The sequence below is a fragment of the Thermobia domestica genome, chromosome 8 (assembly GCF_964235325.1).
Source record: "Thermobia domestica chromosome 8, izTheDome1.hap1.1, whole genome shotgun sequence".
Taxonomy (NCBI): domain Eukaryota; kingdom Metazoa; phylum Arthropoda; class Insecta; order Zygentoma; family Lepismatidae; genus Thermobia; species Thermobia domestica.
Window position 1 is genome coordinate 197534882 of NC_137461.1, and position 20482 is coordinate 197555363.

General features: G+C 36.1%; 1 protein-coding gene across 2 annotated transcripts in view; it reads left to right on the plus strand.

Annotated features, from left to right (window-relative positions):
• LOC145691914 (uncharacterized) overlaps positions 1–20482 on the plus strand; it is a 183657-nt gene that overhangs the window by 53759 nt on the left and 109416 nt on the right. For both annotated transcript variants that reach the window (XM_081767221.1, XM_081767220.1), the window contains exon 4: positions 13677–13793. In XM_081767221.1, coding sequence (XP_081623347.1) covers positions 13677–13793 — 117 coding nt within the window. The remainder of the gene's footprint in view (positions 1–13676; positions 13794–20482) is intronic.

The following is a 20482-nucleotide window of genomic DNA, read 5'->3' on the forward strand; positions in this document are numbered from 1 at the left end:
CAATAATGTAAACGTAGAAAAGCAAAATTGTTCGTGCTGGACCGTCCCGAGGACGTAAAAATTGAACTATCTCGTTTTAGAGGAGATTCGAAGTAATGCCCTTTTCGCCTTTTGACTCTATTGACGACTACTCTAAGAGGAGAAATGTTTCTTTGGAAACTATTTTGGAAAAGTTAGTTACCCACTTGTTATATGGGGATAGTAGGAATTGGTTTAACTTCAAATCACCTTTTGCTAACTGTTCGGAATTCGAAGATAGTTTCATTTCTGGAATACTATATAGGTAATTACGAAACAGAAATGAGGAAGAAACAAATAGGAAAAAAACGCACGAAAGATACAGCTCTATTTGTAGGGGAAAACTTTGTTACGTTAGGTAGCAACAATGACAGGAGCGGAAGATAGTCCTAGAGAAGCCATGAATGACAGTTTTTTTTTTGTTTTTTTTGTACACGGGATACCGTTAAAAGGAGGACTTATTGAGACCAAAATTTACGCAAGTTTGTATGGAACAACTGTTTCTGGCTATATTGCACCATGAAAGGGTGGCGTGGAATTATTACTTAGGAAGTTACCCCAAACATGTGGAAGTTGAACAAAAGGGAAAAATGTGTCAAGGAAGGAGAACGAGCCTCTGTTTGACAATAGAAGTTAGTTGTAAAAGATGGTCACTCAGCGCCCCGAAGGACGAGAAAATGGTAGGGGCGGAAGTTCTGGGAGACCCTCTGGAAGGAAAAGGAAATGTGAACAACAATAACCCTATTTGAAATGACCTTTTTATTTCTTACACAGCACCAGAGTAAGAAATTTTGATATGGAGGGAAGAGTAGCCTGCCATAAAGTTTGTGTAAATAGCCACTACCTTTTGGTTTGTTTTTGGGCTTGCGAAATTTCACTATTTATGGTGTATTATCTTGAGTCGATTTTATTGAGGAAGATAGCTTTGTCAAGATTTTTTTTAAAAGAAAGGATAAATAGTGTCTGGGATGACAACAGAACTTGTTGAATAGTCAGTAGACCGCCTGTGCTTTTTTATGTAAGCAACCTGCTAAGGGTTAGAGTTGTGCCCAGCGGTTATTGTAACTGAGGTTACCAGTCGATTTTTAAAGAAAAAGGACTGATGGGAAGTCAAGTAAATTGTTCTTTTTTACAACATGAGTGCAGTGAAGAATGAAGTTAAAAATTTGATGGATCTATAGTAACTTGGGAAGAATTGAGTAACTGTTACGAATAGGAAACATTTTTCTTTTTTGCATCGTGGATGCGGTTGATCCCTCTTTGGTTAACACTACACTGCTCGCGCGGATTACTATTGTAGTCCAGTGGGTTTCAGTTTTCTGGTATCTGAGGGTTGGCAACACTTGTATCCTTGAGCAGTCGTCTACCTTCCTCCCCCATTTCTAGAACACCATTAGTCGATTGATAGCACCCAAAGTCAACGCACTGATGTTATACTGATTGTTATTTTCGCATGGACTACTATTGTAATCCGTGCGAGTACTGACGTGATAGTTTGTTTTCTCTATCTCTAAGTTTAACGTCCCACTTTATGCCGGCTAGGCTAAAGGAGACGGTGATAATGAGAAATGAGTGAAATGGTGGAATGAAGAAAGTGGGAGGAAACGGGAGAACCCCGAGAAAGCCCACGAGCACGGTGTTTGTCCACCACAAAGTCCATACGGCGCGAGCTGGGATCGAACCAGGGACCCCAAGCACCGGAGGTGAACGCTCTACCACTGAGCCACCGCGCCCCCATTAGTTTGTTTTCTGTTTAACGTTTTAACTATTCTCGTTTAGAATGTATTATTTCACATTACTCGCTCAAATATATGTGATATATATGTTAGTTTAAAATGTCAGAGCAAGAACAGATACGACAGTGGTTAACAGAAACTGAAAGTGACCACGAAAGTGTTCTGAGTATAGAACACTAAGATGAAATAAAGGAAGATGTTGTCGAGTAGTGACTCTGAAGAAAGTGGTAGTGACGATTTGGAAGAAATAGAAGATGAAGAAAGGAACGGTGTTATCCAGGAAGACAGGTTTAACGGAGAATTTTCCTTTGGAGAATACAGAATTACCAGATGGTATATTGATCCAGTGCACCCAAGAAATACGCAAACACAGCGTCATAACATCATACCTACAATGCATAGTTATTACTCCATAGAACAACACTAAATTTGGAGTTGACATATTGGACAAATTGTGTCGCCAGTGTGATACAGCCAGGAATTCGCAAAGATGGCCACTCACTCTCTTCTTCCACGTGTTAAACGTTGTTGAAGTAAACGCTCTCATTGTTTTCAAAGAAAATAACAATGATGCTATGATCAACCGTAGAGACTTCCTTCAATTTGTGGATATGAATCATATCGAACCTCTTTGTGGAAGATGAAGAAACGAGAGTTCCCGAAAAAGATGTTTCAAGTGCAGTAAGTGGATCTGCTCTGACTACGAGCACACTCTTTGCACTAACTCTTATGACTGAATCACCTAAAATTTTGCCTACTTTGGACCTTGTTTTCAAGACTAAAAGTTAAACTTGCAAACAATTTAACAACTTCTTTTTATTTTTTAACAATTTTTAACACTTTAAATGCAAATTTCCTCTTTTATTTCAATTTTTAATCAAATAGTAAGAAAATAAACGAACATTTAGAAAAAATATTTTAAATTGCATACGCATTCTAAAATTTTGGCTTCTAATCCATTTAATGCATTAAAAAACAAAATGTTTGCACTGAAATATGTTATTTATTGCTTGTGAAAACCCACAAAAATAATGTAAAAATACCAATTGAATAACCGCTAAGATATATATATTTATCATATGGACTACAATCGTAATCCGCGCGAGCAATCATGTTTCAACAATTTCATGCGAGTACTGTAGTGTGAATAAGGAGGAAGGGGGGAGTGGAGCTTTGACATCCCCCAGAGTTTTTATGTGCCCGAGCACTTTTCGTTTTGATAGAGACCTGAGTTCCTATCCCTCTTGTGTTTGCATTTATATATGCGTTGGCCTTTTTGTAAGGAAAAATGGAGACATGGTTAGTCAGCCATTCTCCTGTAATTGGAGTTGTTTTGGAACATTTAAGTTCCTGCCAATTCTTCATTTTTACTTTAGAGACACCTAATTAGAGACTTTAGTTCAGATAGCTTAGAGCAAGACTTGGAAAGAACTTTACTCCCTTCAGTACACGTCAGTTATATCATAAATGGCTGGGTTAGTACGCTTAAGTATATCGATCGTTTAAATTTACTATCAGTCGTCGACTCACGCCATACCAATAGTAAGTGAAAGTAGACTAGTATTACACAATCATGAGAACTTTGCAAGAATCAGTTTACTTGGTCGTTGAGGTTTCTCGAAGAGTGACGGAAGAAGTTTCGTCGTATGTAATCAACTAAGAGTCAACATAAGAAAACAATAAATTACAGTATGGCTACAGTTTTGTTGTGTCGTTAGTAGCTACCAAGACTCGAACCAAGGGTCCTAGAGTTCGTATCTACATCAGGTCGAGTAGCATGGAACTTTTGGCTCATATATACATAAGAAGTTCTTATCCTGAACTTGGGTGCCGAATTGGACAATTTTCGATGAAATATGCATGAGGATGGTTGCAGTTTAACAAACCCTAGTGGCAGGGGCCACTGTAAAACAACTTATCCAGGATGTCGGAGATAGTAGCTGAGATGCAGCTTTATTGCACTTGATGGATTATCACGCTAGCTGTGTTGTGGAGAACCTCAAGGTGACTAAGGTTGGTGCGTGTGTGAACTTTGAGTTCAAATTGATTTTGAATAACTGTTCGAGACAGTAAACTATGAAAATCGGGAAGCCAGATTGCTTACCCAGTGAATTAATTTTTTCTTGTTTATTAATTTTTCATTCTTTTTTCAGCAAAGGTATTGTGTGAATTCAGTGTGAAAGTATTGTGTATTATGTGGTAAAAGTTATTCAGATTAGAACTGATCCAGACTTTAGACAATTCAAAGTGAACCACATGATTGACTAAAAATTAAATACATAGATAATTTTTCAAGTAAATTTCGTGTGTAATACTTGTGTAAGTAAAGTGTTTCAGTGTGGTGAGAAGGGTCAGAGTTTTCCTTTCTTGTATAGTTAAGGAAAAGACTGAAAGAGACATTGAACTTTAAATGAAAAAGAGTAGGCCCTCTCACACATTTTTTTTTTTTAATTTTTGCAAAGACGCCGGATATGCAAGTGACACTTTTGGATCACTTGCTGGTTTTTATGTTTAAATAATGTTTTTAATTTTATATATGTTTTATATCTTAATATTGATACTGGTTTATATATTTTAAGTTACTAGGAATGCAATGGATATACTCGATTGCAATGAAATGAGCTGAGCGAGCTTAAGCAACGTAATCAGTTTATTGTGACTTTTTAAAACAATCAGTATTTTTCATAACAATCGCACAATTCTTCGTCTTGACCTTTTGTTCCGGCTAAAAAAAGTTTAAAAATCGTTAATTTGTTTTTAAATTGTGATTAAAATTGTAAATGTTTACGCTAAAAAAATAAAAGGGCTTCGCCGGAATTTTTGAAAATCACGCGCAGATATTAATTGTTGACAAAAAAATCACGTGGAAACTTTTTCCCCATGTTAAGTCTATGGAAGCGTTTTTCGGTGATTATTCCTCGATGGTACATCGGATTTTTGATTTCGACCTATGTTCTCACTCAGCACGACATACTCTATCAGCGTGCTAAGTTTGGTTGAGATCGGCCAAACGGTCTGGGAGGAAGCGTTTTTCAGTGATTATTCCTTGATGGTACATCGGATTTTTGATTTCGACCCATGTTCTCACTTAGGACGGCATACTCTATCAGCGTGCTAAGTTTGGTTGAGATCGGCCAAACGGTCTAGGAGGAGATCGCGGACAACCAAACGGCTAACCCGAGTATAAGAGCTTCGCTCGCTCAGCTCAATTATTATTAGGTTAAGAAATCCAGATCTTGTCATTGGGTGATTAATTATTGCTATTATTAATTGTATGTAAATGTAATTGTTGTATTTACTGTGTATATTTATATTATTTCTATTTTCAGCTACTACAAAAAATACCTCTAGTAAACAGAATAGTTAGATAGCAACTCTGTTGCAGGGAATAACAGTCAGTTTCAAAGCATTCAGAGAAAGCTTCTTTTTGGTAGGAGTACACCCTCCTCCCTTCCACTAGTTTTTTCTACATAGCTTTTGATATGATAGCTTTCCTATATATACGGAAGATTTTTACAGGGAAGGGGTCAGTTGACCGTCAGTCTTGGGAGAGACTTCGAACAGTTTCCAAAATGTAGTCTATAGGACGGACTCGGCTCGGTGAGCCGAGTGGGAACATTTTTTCTCCCAGTAAGAGAATATTATTACTTCAAGTAAATGAAGAGGGGGAGTATTACGGTGGTCTTGCTTAGACGCGTTAGGTTCTCCGAGTCTTAGATAGGGCAGAAGGCATGAGCTATATTAGGTTCTACCTTCTAGTAGGTTTATATTTGTAAGGGACTTCTTTCTTGGACTAAAATGAGGTCCTGTGAGAAGAAGGGATATAGAAAAATAATTCTTATACTAATTCAAGAAACAGAATTTTGCTAGGGAATTAGGCCCTGTAGAATAGGGACAGGATTTGATCCTTGAAATTCTACATTCCATATTTAGGTGGATATGGCATTTAGATTAACAATTCCCATTTACTAGAATTTTGAGCACGTGTTCAAATCTGAAGCTGTATACGGCTTTGGTCGGTTATAAGGTAATTTGTTCCTCTTGCAGGACGCAATAGGTTTTTATGAATACTCTGAACACAGATTCCTGGGTTCGATTCCTCGAAGTGGACTCGTAAGAGGCTACTGATAGAGTTTTTAGATTTTTTTTGAATCACATCTCCTAATTCAGGGATATGGTTCTTATCTAACCTTTACCTGCCAGATCTATTTAAGGATCTTTCGCTGCTATAAGGCGAACTCACTTCTCCTTATTTACCTATCCCTATAATAAGTATTTAGATAGATATCCTTCTAGTGCATCTCCTATTTAAGGGAGTACACGAAATAGGGTCGTAGGCCAGGGCTTTTGATATAGTGAGTCAATGCCCTTTATAAATTAAGGTTGACAGAGCACGCTTTTAGTGAGGGCTAACCCTTCTGTCTGCCACAGGCACATAATTAGAGATACCTTAGCTTTATAAAGTTTACTAAAACTAGAGAAAAATTAAGGATTTAGAGAAGAGAATACCCAACAGGTATTTCTCATGCACTTTTAAAGAAAGATATTTCATAGAATTTTTCAACTTTTTCTAAATAAACTTTTAATAGAGGTAACTCATGTGTTATGATTTCATATGTAGATAAGATCCTGAATTATAAACCTGTTTATTAAGTTAATTACCCTAGACATTATTTTGTTTTAAGATACGAGTCTGAATATAATTTATTATATTCTAATTGTTTTTAAAAGTTTGTCAAAAATTTAGTCCTAGAGACGGAAAGAGTCGGTACGCACAGGCTGACAGATTTCAGAATTACATATAATAAGTGACATAATCCTTAATTTTTTTTATTACGACAAACACTGTGCTCATTCCGTACATGACAAAATTATTAAGGAGACAGTATTGATAAATCTCAAAGCCATACGAATAAATATTATTTCTAGAGCCCGCTACTAGTAGGCATTTTTTTTAAATACCGAAATGGGTCCACGACTCATTTTTGTTCTACTTACTTTTTGTGTGCTGTTTTCTTTACGTAATGTGGAGATCCAATTCGATGCTTCATTTCTAATTTCATGTTCCCATCGTATATGGAATAAGAAAATTTTGTCTCAAAATGGCGAGAAGCTCGAACGGCGAGAAGCTTCTCTGGGGGGAGCAGGTGCCCCCTGCTCCCCATACGTTATTGCTCTGACGATGGCGTAGCCTCTAAGTTAACGACTTTAACTAGGTATTAGTTTGAGAAGAACTTTAAGTACTGCGGTGGGTGAGTGGTTAGCGCATTGAAGTTCTATTTGGTGGACCCGGGTTCGTATCCCGGCGAGGCTGAAACTTTTTCAAGTGTTTCTGTTTCAATTTCAATTTCAATGCATACTCAGTGTGACATGCAAGATCTTCTCTCCTCCAAAATGAAAAAGATGTTGGAATGAGAAGAATTGAAGAAGGTCTCTCAGTAGAGGCAATTATTTACAAAGTTATTTCCAGTAGTTGTTCTAGATTTGATATTTTCAGCTACTTTCAAGCATTTTCTGATTCATATGTGATCAGTGATTTTATATCTTTGAATGTACAGTATAATGAAACATACACTACATACACAACAATATTGAAATTAACATATGATGTTCGTTGGACAACACGCTCTGAAAGAGAAATTGATCACAGAATGGAGAAATGTTTCGTGCGTTATTTACTCACATTTTTACTTCCATGCAGACTTGACTCAGTGGTACCAACTGTTGTCAGTGCCGAGAAAAGTTACGTGTAAGTTGGGTTGCATCTGTCTAGGCGTTCTCACAACTGCAAATGACCTGGACCCCAAGTAATTGAATTATAGCGCTTAGGGGAGAATTACTTTTGTGGCTGGGTATACAAGCTGAATTTTCCTATTATGTACGAGGGGCGGAAACCTTCCGCCCAAAGTGGGAAAACGGAAGTGAAAGAGAGTGTCCTCGTTTATCCCGAATATCTCCCATCTCGTACACTACACGAACATGCGAAAGTTACCATAAATAATTTGTTTCATTCTAAAGAGAATGAAATACGAAAAGTGGTCCGAAGGCAAATAGTGTTGATGGTTTAGCCGATTTACCAATTTTCCCAGCATAATACATTTTCGGTTAATTTTTAAGCAATCAGTTTCAGCACAAAGATTGTTCATTGTAGAAACATGAATCGTCCTTTCTTGTCTTCGTTGGAATCAATCTGCTTTCCCAGTGGTACCACTAGCATGTCAGTACCATATACCTGAGGAGAAAAGTTCCCTAAAAACGGATTTTTTTAAAAAAAAAAAAATCCCACTTTTCAAAATTGAGCCACTTTCCGTTGTGTTAACGATCGTATCTCGAAATCAACTAAAACATACGACATAATGTACGTAATATCTGTGCAAAATGTAAATCTCATAGCTTGAAAACTGATGGCGCGAAATATTATTAACACATACGGAAAGACTATCCCACTCTACTTTACATCATAAAATATAACATGATGTTATCTAAACATTTCCTGACAGATGGCTTTTTTATTCGAGGGTCATCAAAAGTACCTCGTTGTCTTTGAACTGAACGACCTTTTCCAACGGTAACATTTACATATCGGTATCGTGCACTCGAGGAGAGAATATTCCCTCCTAAGAGAGTAATTCTTTCCTGAAAAATCCCATTTTTTAATTTGGACGCGAGTTTTCCTTTTCTGGTATGCAATCGGAAAATTTCAATAATGCAGATGGAATCCTTGCTTCATTACGAACTAGACATTTCAAAACGTGATCTTAGGATCAATAGGGATGTGTAAGGAACTTCTTTTTTAAAAGAAGCCCTAAAATTTACCATTTTTTCTTCTTCAATATTTGTGACGTCACTACACCCTGGCATCGCACGGGTGACTGGAAATGCATATGAGACATGTTTTTAGATGTTTCCAAGCTTGAATGACTGCAAAAATCCCGGTGTAAAAATCATATTAGAGATGTATAAAGCATATTCTGAATGTCAGCGCCATGTTGCAGATGTATCAAAAGTCCCCAAAGGGCTAAGCTGGGATAAGAACTATTGCTCAGTTTTGTATGCAAAATAAGCATCACTATTAGGAACCGAACCAGCAAATTCGTGTATCGAATGCACAGAATACAGGAACTTCGACAAAGAGAGTCATTCATAGTCTCACCAACGTTAATAGGTTCTGTAATATTACAGTTCCATAATCTTAACTTTATTGCTAACAAAACTGAAACAGTTATATTTCCATTTTTAACGTAAAGGAAGGACAGAATTCATCTCTAATTAAAATTAGTTTGGCTGCCTTTGTCTTATTTGTTATTGTAAACTCATGTCCAAAACTTTTGTCGCATGCCTATAAATATGTTATTGCAGGAATATAATTTGATAACTATCCCGAATTGTTCACTCAACAATAACTCTTGGTTGCAGACGTCCCTTCCTGTTGACCACGGAGATCTCGGCATTCGCCGCGCCATGGATCTGGCTATTTCATCCTTTCTGTCTTCATTCTATGGCGCTAAGCCATTGATCGAGACCATTCTCCAACAAGATCTTAGCCTACTATCGGATTCGGATGTGAACGATAACATTGCTAAGTGGTCATCTATAGTGGGATCAGATCCCCCTGATCTTGATAAGAGATGACTACAATTCTCTTGGGACGATCCTCTTATAAATCATCACTTTTCAGCTCTGCTTCAGTCATCCGATAACCCAGAAGATAAGGCCAGACTCCTAGTTACGTCATCTCCAGAACCAGGTGCTAGGCTCCATGCTATCCAGTAACCTTCTTTAGGATTGCATCTTCCCAATGACAGTTTTCGAATTGCCAGTGCACTGCGTTTGGGAGCAGATGTTTGCGAGCAACACAGATGTCCTGCCTATAGAAGTGTCGTAGACAAGAAGGGCCTTCATGGACTCTCCTGTGCCAATAGTGCGGGCGGACATTCACGCCACTCCAGTATCAACGACATTATCATGAGGGCACTAATTTCAGCAGGCGTTCCTTCTATATGTGAACCGTTGGGATGCAGTCGTGCAGACGGCAAGAGGCCAGATAGTATGACCCTAATACCGTGGAAGAAAGGAAAAGCACTTCTATGGGATTTTGCTTGTTCCGACACCTTCGCCCCTTCAAATCTACATTCTTCCTCAGCACAAGCTGGCAACGTGGCTGCTCGCCGGAAAACAGAAAAGCGAAGGAAGTATAGCAATTTACTCGACAAATATCATTTTGTCGCTATGGCTATCGAATCGGGTGGTTCATGGGGCCCCGAAGGTCTTAATTTTATAAAAGAAGTTGGTCATTGCATTTATTTATCATCAGGAGACGCTACAGCAGCCTCTTTTCTATTATAACCCAACAGTATGGCAGTACAAAGAGGGAACGTTGCATCACTTTTGGGAACGCTACCCTCTGGTAAGGAACTGGAGGAGATCTTTTGTCTGTAATCCCGGTGAAAGTTTGAAAATGTTGTTGCAAAGCTTATCACAATAACGCATATTAGTAAAGTCCGTTTGCTCCTTAGAAATCAGGTTTAAATTTCATTGTTGTTATTGTTAAAAGAATATTAATATAAAATGAAGTATTAAAGTGCAATTGTAGAGATCATCATATGTATTTTGACATTATTGTTTCCTGTATTTCCTGTTATTGTTTCGTTTTCCGGCTTTCATATGCTTTTCTGTTATTGTTTCGTGTATTTTCTGTGTATATAGGAGAATACCCTCTATATTTTCAAATTCACTCAGTATACTAAATATCTATTATTGTTTTCAGTTTTTTCTGTGTATATGCAAAATATCCGGTAGGAGGGAAGATAAACGGGCCCTCGGATTTTCGGTTCAAAATTGATCACAACGTCTTCCTTAGGTCCCAAATAGTGTTTCCTGAAAATTTCAGACCGCGGAAACTTCAAAAAGGTGCACAAAATTACTATAGAATTTACCATATATGGGCAGGGAAGATAAACGGGCCCTCCGATTTTCCGTTCAAAATTAATCACAACGTCTTCCTTAGGTCCCAAATAGTGTTTCCTGAAAATTTCAGACCGCGGAAACTTCAAAAAGGTGCCCAAAATTACTATAGAATTGACCGGATATGGGCAGGGAAGATAAACGGGCCCTCGGATTTTCGGTTCAAAATTGAACACGTCGTTTTCCTTAGATCCAAAGCAGTGTTTCCTGAAAATTTTAGACCGCGGAAACTTCAAAAAGATGCCCAAAATTTGTATAGAATTTACCAGATATGGGCAGGAAAGATAAATGGGCCTTCGGATTTTCGGTTCAAAATTCATCACAACGTCTTCCTTAGATCCAAAACAGTGTTTCCTGAAAATTTTAGACCGCGGAATCTTCAAAAAGATGCCCAAAATTACTATAGAATTTACCAGAAATGGCCAGGGAAGATAAACGGGCCTTCGGATTTTCGGTTCAAAATTCATCACAACGTCTTCCTTGGGTCCCAAACAGAGTTTCCCGAAAATTTTAGACCGCGGAAACTTTATGAAATGCCCAAAATTACAATAAAATTTACCAGATATGGGCAGGGAAGATAAACGGGCCCTCGGATTTTCGGTTCAAAATTGATCACATCTTCCTTAGGTCTTCCGCGGTCTGAAATTTTAAGGAAAACTATTTGGGACCTAAGGAAGATGTGATCAATTTTCAACCAAAAATCCGAGGGTCCGTTTATCTTCCCAGTAGTGCTCTTAACGGGTCGGATCGGGTAGGGTTGAAGACCGACCCGATCCGACAACCCGACTCGAATAACCCGACCCGAGCTGATGCGACTGAGCCGACCCGAGCTGACCTGACCCGACCCGTTTGAGACCACTACTTCCCAGTCCATCTGGTAAATTCTATAGTAATTTTGGGCACCTTTCTAAAGTTTCCGCGATCTGAAATTTTAGGGAAACACTATTTGGGACCTAAGGAAGACGTTGTGATCAATTTTGAACCGAAAATCCGAGGGCCCGTTTATCTTCCCTCCTACCAAATATCCTATTCGTGTTTTTCCTACTTATCTACATTATGTAGCTTATTATTTTGTATTTCAATTAGTGTTTCTGTATTTATTTGTCTGTTTGCTCAGTGCATTGATGGATCTATGTAACAGTATTTAACAACAAACTTCTAAAGATTTATGATTGTTTCCTATTGAAGGAAATTTCAATAGAAAATACTTGTCAAATAAATAGTGTAGCAATTAAAAAAATTGATAACGAATTCGCCCGGTATTTCTTATAATGTTGGTATGTGTATAATTAACAAAGCCATGGATGTGGCAAATTTCACGTCAAAAGAGAAGTAAATGAGAACAATAAAACGGAAATAAAACTTTCTTGTCCATTTAGCAACATTTTGTTTTACTCATTCCAATTTTCGTATTTATAATTCCTTTCCTATGTAATTTACCACAAACATACATTTCCCGATTGTACACATAGTACCATTATTAAAAGTCCTACAAAATCACTATCAAATTATATTCTTACAAGAAGATAGTTGTAGATATAAGACATTCATTATGGATATGAGTGCATCTACATCTTACGACTATTTACTATTTTTGTTACTGAATCACAATACGTTTTCCACTCAGAATTTAACATTTTTTCTGCATTTCAGAACACCTAAATTTATTTGAGTGTTTGTATGCAGTTAAACTTTTTAACTTGCCCAGTTTTTACACCAAGGCTGTTTAATGCCAAAATATCGAAGGAAAATTGTGTAAGGGCACAATATAAATACCAAATATCTAAGTGTAAGAAAGAAAAAGAATGGACTGTAACAATGTTCTACTCTATTACATACACAAAGTAGTATGTTTTAGGTGATTTTGAAATACGAGCGTTAACACAGGGACGGTCCAGAGAGTCCCAAACATGGAAAATAAAGTTCTTTTCTTACAAAATTCATCTAAGGGGGAACTTTTCTCTCCTCAGATACAGGATACTGATATAAGAGTGATATCGTTGGAAAGTGTCATCCATTTCAAGGAGAACGAGGTGCCATTCATGAACCTGGGATAAAAAGCAATCCGTCAGGGAATTTTAATACAACATCATGTTATATTTTATGATGCAGACTGGAGTGGGAAACTCTTCCGATCTAGGCTATTAATCTTCCCGCTCTCAGTTTTCAAGCTATGAGATTGACATTTTGCACAGATATTACGAATATTATATCATATGTTTTAGGTCATTTTGAGATACGAGCGTTAAAACAGGGAGCGCCCAGAGGGGCCCAAACTTTAAGAATATGGGATTAGTTTTTTAATAATCGTTTTTTGGGAATTATCTCTCCTCAGGTACATGATACGGACACGCGAGTGGTACCGTTTGAAAAACGGATACATTCCAAAGAAGATGAGATACTATTCATGTTCCTGCAACGAGTAGTCTTTATGCTGAAGCTCATTGAATAAAAATTGACTGAAAATGTATTATCCGGGGAAAATTGGTAAATCGGCTAGAGAATGGAAACAAGTTTTCTTCGGATCATTCTTCGTATCTCATTCTCTTCACAGTGAAGCATTTTTGGTACTATTCGCATGTTCGTTTCGTGTATCTGAGGGAAGATATTCGCGATTAACCAGGACACTCTTCCCTTTATTTTCGTTCTCCACTTTGAGCGGTAATTTTCCACCTTAATTACATAATAGGGAAATTTGTCTGGCACAGTTGGAAACACTGATTTATTAGAAACGAAACGAGGTTGGAGCCATTATCATACTATTAATAGTCTCGACGCAATAGCTGCTGGGAAAGTAGTTTATTCTTGTTCTTTATTCTATCACAAACTAGACAGATAACCTACATTTTGTGATATCTGTTTTTCGTGTGTAGCTATAGCATATACATAGGTACAATATTAAAGCACTATGTTCGGTAGAACAGTACTCTAATTGTGGCAATAATCTTACTCTTCCAGTGGAATTGGAAAATGAAGATGCCATTTTTCAAGAACAACTGCAGCAACTGGAAACTGCACTTCAGTCGGAAGAAATCAAGCAGACCTTGGGTGAGGGTGTAATAGTAATGTTAGAAGGTGAGACATTCTCTTATTTTCGTTTTGTATACAGTACTTCCAGTGCGTTTATATTTGATTCGTGCTTTTATCACACATGCTTTCGTGTTTTTGTAAGTTTTTGTATAATAATTAGTTTGTTTGTTGCCTAACCGCGTAGTAATTACACACAAGACTCTGGTATTTCCAGCGTCAATTTCCATTCGCATTGTTCAAGGTTAGAAGGTAAAAATGAAGGAAATGTGTGGTTTTATTCATTGAATAAATGGAAAAGATATGCAATTAGTTACTCGGCTATTCTACAAATACTGAGTTAATCTACACTCCGTAAAACGCTCCTTGGTTTTATAACACCTGCAGTTTGCCTATATATCTTAGATGGAAAATCAATTAATTAATTAAATGGAAAGCTGAAATATATTTTTAAAAAATCTGGCTTTCTGTTTCTTAAAAGCTGTGTCCAGTACCTGAAATGCCATAGAAGTTTCCTATATAATAATATGAGATGATTCTTTCTAAAATGTTACAAAAACTTTTTGTTTTATACAATTCAAAATTCATCTAAACTTTATTATTATTAATACTTTAGAGTGTACTAATTAAAAATTTATTTTCCTCCAATTGAATGCTTTCAAATACGTGGGCTGTATTTGGCAACAGACTAAGGTTCATCTTCTAGCTAGACAGGTAGGTTTCTTGAGTACCCGTCCCCTCGCAAGGTCATGCTCGGGAGCTTCGGATTGTCCCAGAAAAGAATTGAAATGAGAAAATGGCACCAAAGCCAGCTTTCAACAATGGCTAGACCCCCTACGAAAGTATATGCGTTTCTTCCCTGTAGCGTGCTGGTATGTTTTCTCAGTGCAATGTGCCAAGACAGTCATTCGTATAATTTGAGTCATATGATGGCTGATAGCAACCAGAAAGAGAAGAAAATTTGTGTCTGTTACATTACATTGATTGAAATGAGGAGACTGTTCCCGATTCACGTAGTTGTGTTAAAGTTGTTTCAAACTTTATATAATTTAATGATAATAAGAACTTAACATAGTGATTGTCAATCTTTGTCTTCAGAGTGAAGATTACACTCGTCTGTCTGGCGAGATTAAGAAAGCCCATGCGAAATCTTGCTTCAGGATACCTGACGTCGATATTCGAACACGGAACGTTCCCATTGGTTACTGCCAGCACTGACTGCTCGCCTTTGAGAGACTATAGAAAATCTGTGTACTGTCGAGATAAAATAATAATCCAAGAAGGTTTACGAACCTTAATGTGTCAGTTAAAGATAAAAACATGAAGATAAATGACATAATTTCTGTAAGGAAAACGTTAATAGGAGGAAAACTCGTATTGCCAGTATAGCTTATAAAGGGCTAAGATAAGCTATATGGCGAACTTTCAACTATGTGAACTCTGCTGAAGATTCTGAGAAAGAATCATCTCCTTTTGCTAACTAAAATATTCGTGAGGATGCAACAAACGGAGAAATTTATAATCTTTTGGCCTTAACTTGTATGTCACTTTCATTCACTTTCAGGCGCTGCCAAAGATTTTCTAAAAGTGTACAATAAGTATATGTAGAAAACTGGAAACTAAATAAATAATTATTAATTATTAATCATTAATTATAATTAATGATTACAAATTCCAATAAATTGTATTAGAGGTATACCAGTATTTCACAGGAGAAAAGCTACAGGCAAGGAAGGTCTTTAGACAAAACTGTTCTGCTATGTTTGACTATATATTATAGAAACCTTTCATAACTTTCAAATAGTTGTTCGTATCGATCGAGCCATTTTGGCATGGTGAAGCTTTCTGAATTCTGCATTCCCTCTTGCAGTGTTCTTTTTTGTCTAACACAAATAAGTTAACATGTTGAAACTTTTCATGCCGAAGGCTTAACTTTTTTGTAAAAATGGTTGAAATTTGTTAATCTGATTTTGTGAATGAGCACTAAACAAACGCTAGTTCGATTTCTTTATTTGTTAGAAGATATGTAGTAAAATATAGATAGATATTATCTAAATAGAGAAAACCCATGCTGTTATGCAATACTTGCAATAAAATAATATCTTACATAGGAAATGTGATATCTTATCCAGGGTGACGGCGAAACTTGAAACCGCGAAATGTCAGAATATTTGAGAAAAAAAGATTAAGTCAGGGGATTGTGCTAAGAGTCACGAATTTCGATTTGTGAAAAATGAGATTTAAAACATTTAAAAATTAAAGGTTTAACATCATTTCAGATGAGGTTCAGTATTTGTTTTATAATTATCAACTTCAAACTTAAACATATATGTGTACTTTCCACCAACGTTGTGTAACAAACTTACAGCTGTGCGCATTGTGGTTTGCTTTTTCCTTGAGTGTTTGGCAAATCTTCCACTAAATACAGTTGGATCAACGATGCAATGGGGGAACGTATAGTTTTAACTTTATTTCCTTTTTCTTTCATACTAGTTTAAATTTTATAGGATTTTCCTTTCCGACAACATGTGTAGAAAAAAAAATTATAACAAATTTAAAGGGTTCTGGAATACGGTTTCTGGTATTTAAGCTTCCGTGTTTTCATTGTATTGTATTTTAAGTTCGCAAAAAAATTTATTTCGAAAGTGCTTATAAGTACGAAAATTGCTCATAAGTTGCACATTGTGACGCACCAGGTTATTTTTAAATATGGAATTCGTCTACGTATAGACACCAAATGCACTTTCTAGGATGTGCTTATAATGTAATATTTATTGCTAAACATTTATAGGTATATATAATCATTGTTTATAATAAATGCACATTTGTAATAATTTGCTATTGATGAAACGTCTCGTAAGTTAAAACAGTTAATTGTATATTCTCATTTAAAATTTATTCTGGCATTAAAACATGATGCAGCAGTTTCCTAACAATATTTATGTCACTTGAATTTAAGTAATTTCTCTGTCTCTCTTTCTCTCTCTCTCTTTAATCATTCTTTGAGTCAATTTTTTGTACGCTTTTTCTGTATCAATATGAAATATCCAAAGTTCTATAGAACAAGATTATTTTGACAAGACGTATAAAAATACTTTATAACTGAAATACAGATTTTGAGAATGGATCATAAAATCTGTTGTACTCCTAAAAGGCGTGTATCAGGGAGACCCCTTGCTAACATCCCTCTCCAACAGTACGAGACAAAAACTGGATTTCTTAGTTAGTATTTTCTGTAAAAAGGAATGCAAGGAAAAAGGTACTTTTGGATTTTTCGTTTCAAATTCATTTGTTTTCAGTATACTGTGAAACTAACGGAGTTTCAGTTCCTGTTTTGATGATGGCATCTTCTTACCTTTATTGAGAAAAAAGGCGTAAACGGTATCTCCGTCTTGTTCATATGTTGCCATTCTGTATTTTGTTTTTCGGCAAAATCCCTGGGTATGGGAATTATGCAAGTAAACAGATTCTTTTTTGTTGACGTTTCATTATTATGTGTTACAGTTCATGAACGAGACTAATTCAAAGGATCGATTGTGTTTCAGATATTACACAGAGTTTTTAGCATATTCATTCAAACTTAGATAATCCGATGGAGCATTTGCTAGTGTTCATTTTTATCACCGAAGACCCTTCATGTTACTTTTCATGTACTTACAGAACTTAGTTCTTCAGGGATTTAGACTTAGTTCTTCAATAAAAATTTCAAAATCAATTAGATAAATAAATAAACCGGAAACACTGAATCATCACAAATTGCTCACCTACAAGGCAGAATCTGAAATTTACCAAATACAACAGGGTGAAAATAAACCCATATACGCCTATCTTTTACGAAAATTACACGCGAAAAGTCAGCCAAACCTGCAAGCAACAGAGGATCAAAAAATCTATTATCTATCCTTAGGGCTAAAATATATATTCTTGTTGAAAATTGGATTAGAGTCCTTTCAAACGATGCAAATATTACAGGATTACTGTTATTCGTTAGAAGCAGCACAGCATCGTATGAAAAGAGACGAATTTTCAGAAGCAATTTATTAATTTTCTAGTCAAATTTTCTTCATCCGACCTCTGAATATTTGTGAATCAAATACCATGCTGTTACTGAATCCTCTAGCCATATGTAGTCCATGACCAAACCCTTCTCCTACAGTCTATAATAATCCTTAAAATTAGCAGAATTCCCAGAATCTACAGAGTGACAAACACTTGAAGCTTACATTGGGTTCCCTTCCGCACCTTCGCTAGAAAGTGTTCACTAAAATGAAACTCATCTTTTTCATGCACGTACAATCGTCACAATCCCTTCCCTCTCCTACCATCTCTAGCCAATTTCGGGCAACTAATTTTACTGTCATAAGAAGGAATGCCAACTATATGGCAAAACTCTTTGTTAGTTGCAAAAAATACCATTAGGAAGGTCTCAGTTTAGAAGAACCAGGAGCTGATGAAATCTGTCAACAAAAAGTGGGAGTAGCGGAAAAAAGAAAGGAAGGCGTAATATCTAATGCAATAATTTGAACGAAAATAATGGCAAAAGTGTTAAAGCTGAAAAGTATATTTATGTTCACGTGTAATCGGGAAGGACACGGTGACAACAGATGTAATCAAAATAATAAACTTGAAAGCTAGTAATTGGGCCCGAGAGCAATTCGCCATTTATGCGGGCCACTATGAAAACCACAATCTAGTAAATGGGTTATGGTATGCCAACTTATTAATACATCATTAGTTAGTGAAAGGATCTCACAAGCAAGGTATTTTAAGAGTCTTTTCGAGTTATATAAAATCCATGACAAAGGTTTATTATCAGACATATCATCGAGATCATTTACTAAGTAATGTCGATATCTCGCAATAGTTTTACCTAAATTTATAAATTCAATTTCACAAATACTGCGGTGCTTGTCCGCTTCCGAGTGTTGCTTACTATAATAGGCGACATGTTGGAGCCTCCAATCAGATTTTCGTGCAAAATACACCCCGCTACTGTCTTTCCAATGCCATCAACATGCACATCGAAGTGCTTATTTAAAACTGCGAATTTTAATACAATATTATCAATTAATATTTCTATAGCTTTTCCAGAATAACCTGATTTTCTCTGTCCAAACATATTTAATCTTGGGAGACCGTAAGGCACTTAAAAGACCCATGAACGCTTGTAAATCTGAACCAAATTTCGAGTAATAACTAAAACATCCAGAATTTTCAATAGTTCGTGTCGTGCTGGAATGTTCTTAATGCCGGAAACTCTACTTGGAGCGATAACCATTTGATTAGCCTCAATTATGTTACATAAATTAGACGTAATATAATTTTTCGATGGAATAATTTAATTTATCTGGAGATACCGTTATATTAAACTCCTGAAATATTTTCAAAACTTTCTCAACTACAATCATATGCTGTGCAATCCAACCAGAGGAAATGAGTAAATCGTAAAAATAAACGTTCACGCCCTCCATAGTGAGGTCACCAAGCCATTGCCATTGCTCCTGCTTATATATATTATTACCCGTTTTATACCAAATGCCAAACCAGTGTAATCATAACAGCCTTTGTGGGTGATAATTGTAGTAATGTCCTTTGAGTCCTCATGCAGATAATTTTGATTTTACGCACAGCGTAAATAAAATTTTGAATGAAATTTATCTGTCAGGCCCCTCAAACATTCCTCAAGATTGGGCGAAGGGTATACATCATTAACTATGAGGCTGTTTGCTTTTATTGTAATTACCTACAATTCTATAAGTGTTATTTTTATTTTTTAGTAAAAAAAACAGCTGCTCCCGTAATTAGCATGGTCGACTTCTGACAAAATTCCTTCATTAATTTAAGCTTGAATTTGATTTTGAAATAATTTTTCTCTAATTCTAGGAATATTTAAGAATTCATCTTTAAAAGGATTATTTTGTTTTAAATGAGCAACAAAATTCTTAATGCACCCAGCTCTATTGTATATAACATCTTGATTCTTATTGTGCATTGAATCAATGAAAGACCTTATCTCAGGATCATTATATTGCCAAGTAATCTAATATTTATCTTGGTTTTCCATTTGTGTTTTTATCTGACTTCTCACCTATATAGTACACTGATCACTGATTACTGAGTCAGAATTAGTTGTGTTTGGCAGATTTTTTTATTTCGTAATAACAATTTATGGAAATTTTCATTTCAAAATCTATATCTGATGCCTCGGAAAAGCTAGCATCCACTGCAAAAGCACTATTTCCATTCTTGATATCTTCATCCAATTTTGCATCAATTAAATCTTTAGGGTTTAATTAATTCTTAAGATTTTTTTAAATCTCCAGCTCTACGTACTTTCTTTTCCTATTTCTTTTACGCTTCCTATTCTACTTTGAGTTCATATTTTCAGTCACTAGCATCATAGTCTTGTTATTTTTATTAGGCGTTAAACAAGCACCATAAACGGAATGTCAATGTTCACAAGCAAGAGAACCCTTATTCGAAAATAAGAAATCAGTTACTATAGTTTGATCAGACTCCCTAACACATCCACTATCATCCTTTCTTCCATTATCAATATTAAATTCCCACTTGGGATTGCAATGTTTATGTCAAAGTTCCTTTACAATGAAGTACCACAAAGAACAACCATCCTCAAGCGCCAAGTTCGACACAGACTCATGTTATTCACACTCGCACGATTCAAAGTTCCTTCACAATGAAGATTTACTGGAGAATAATTATCCTTACTACCCAGT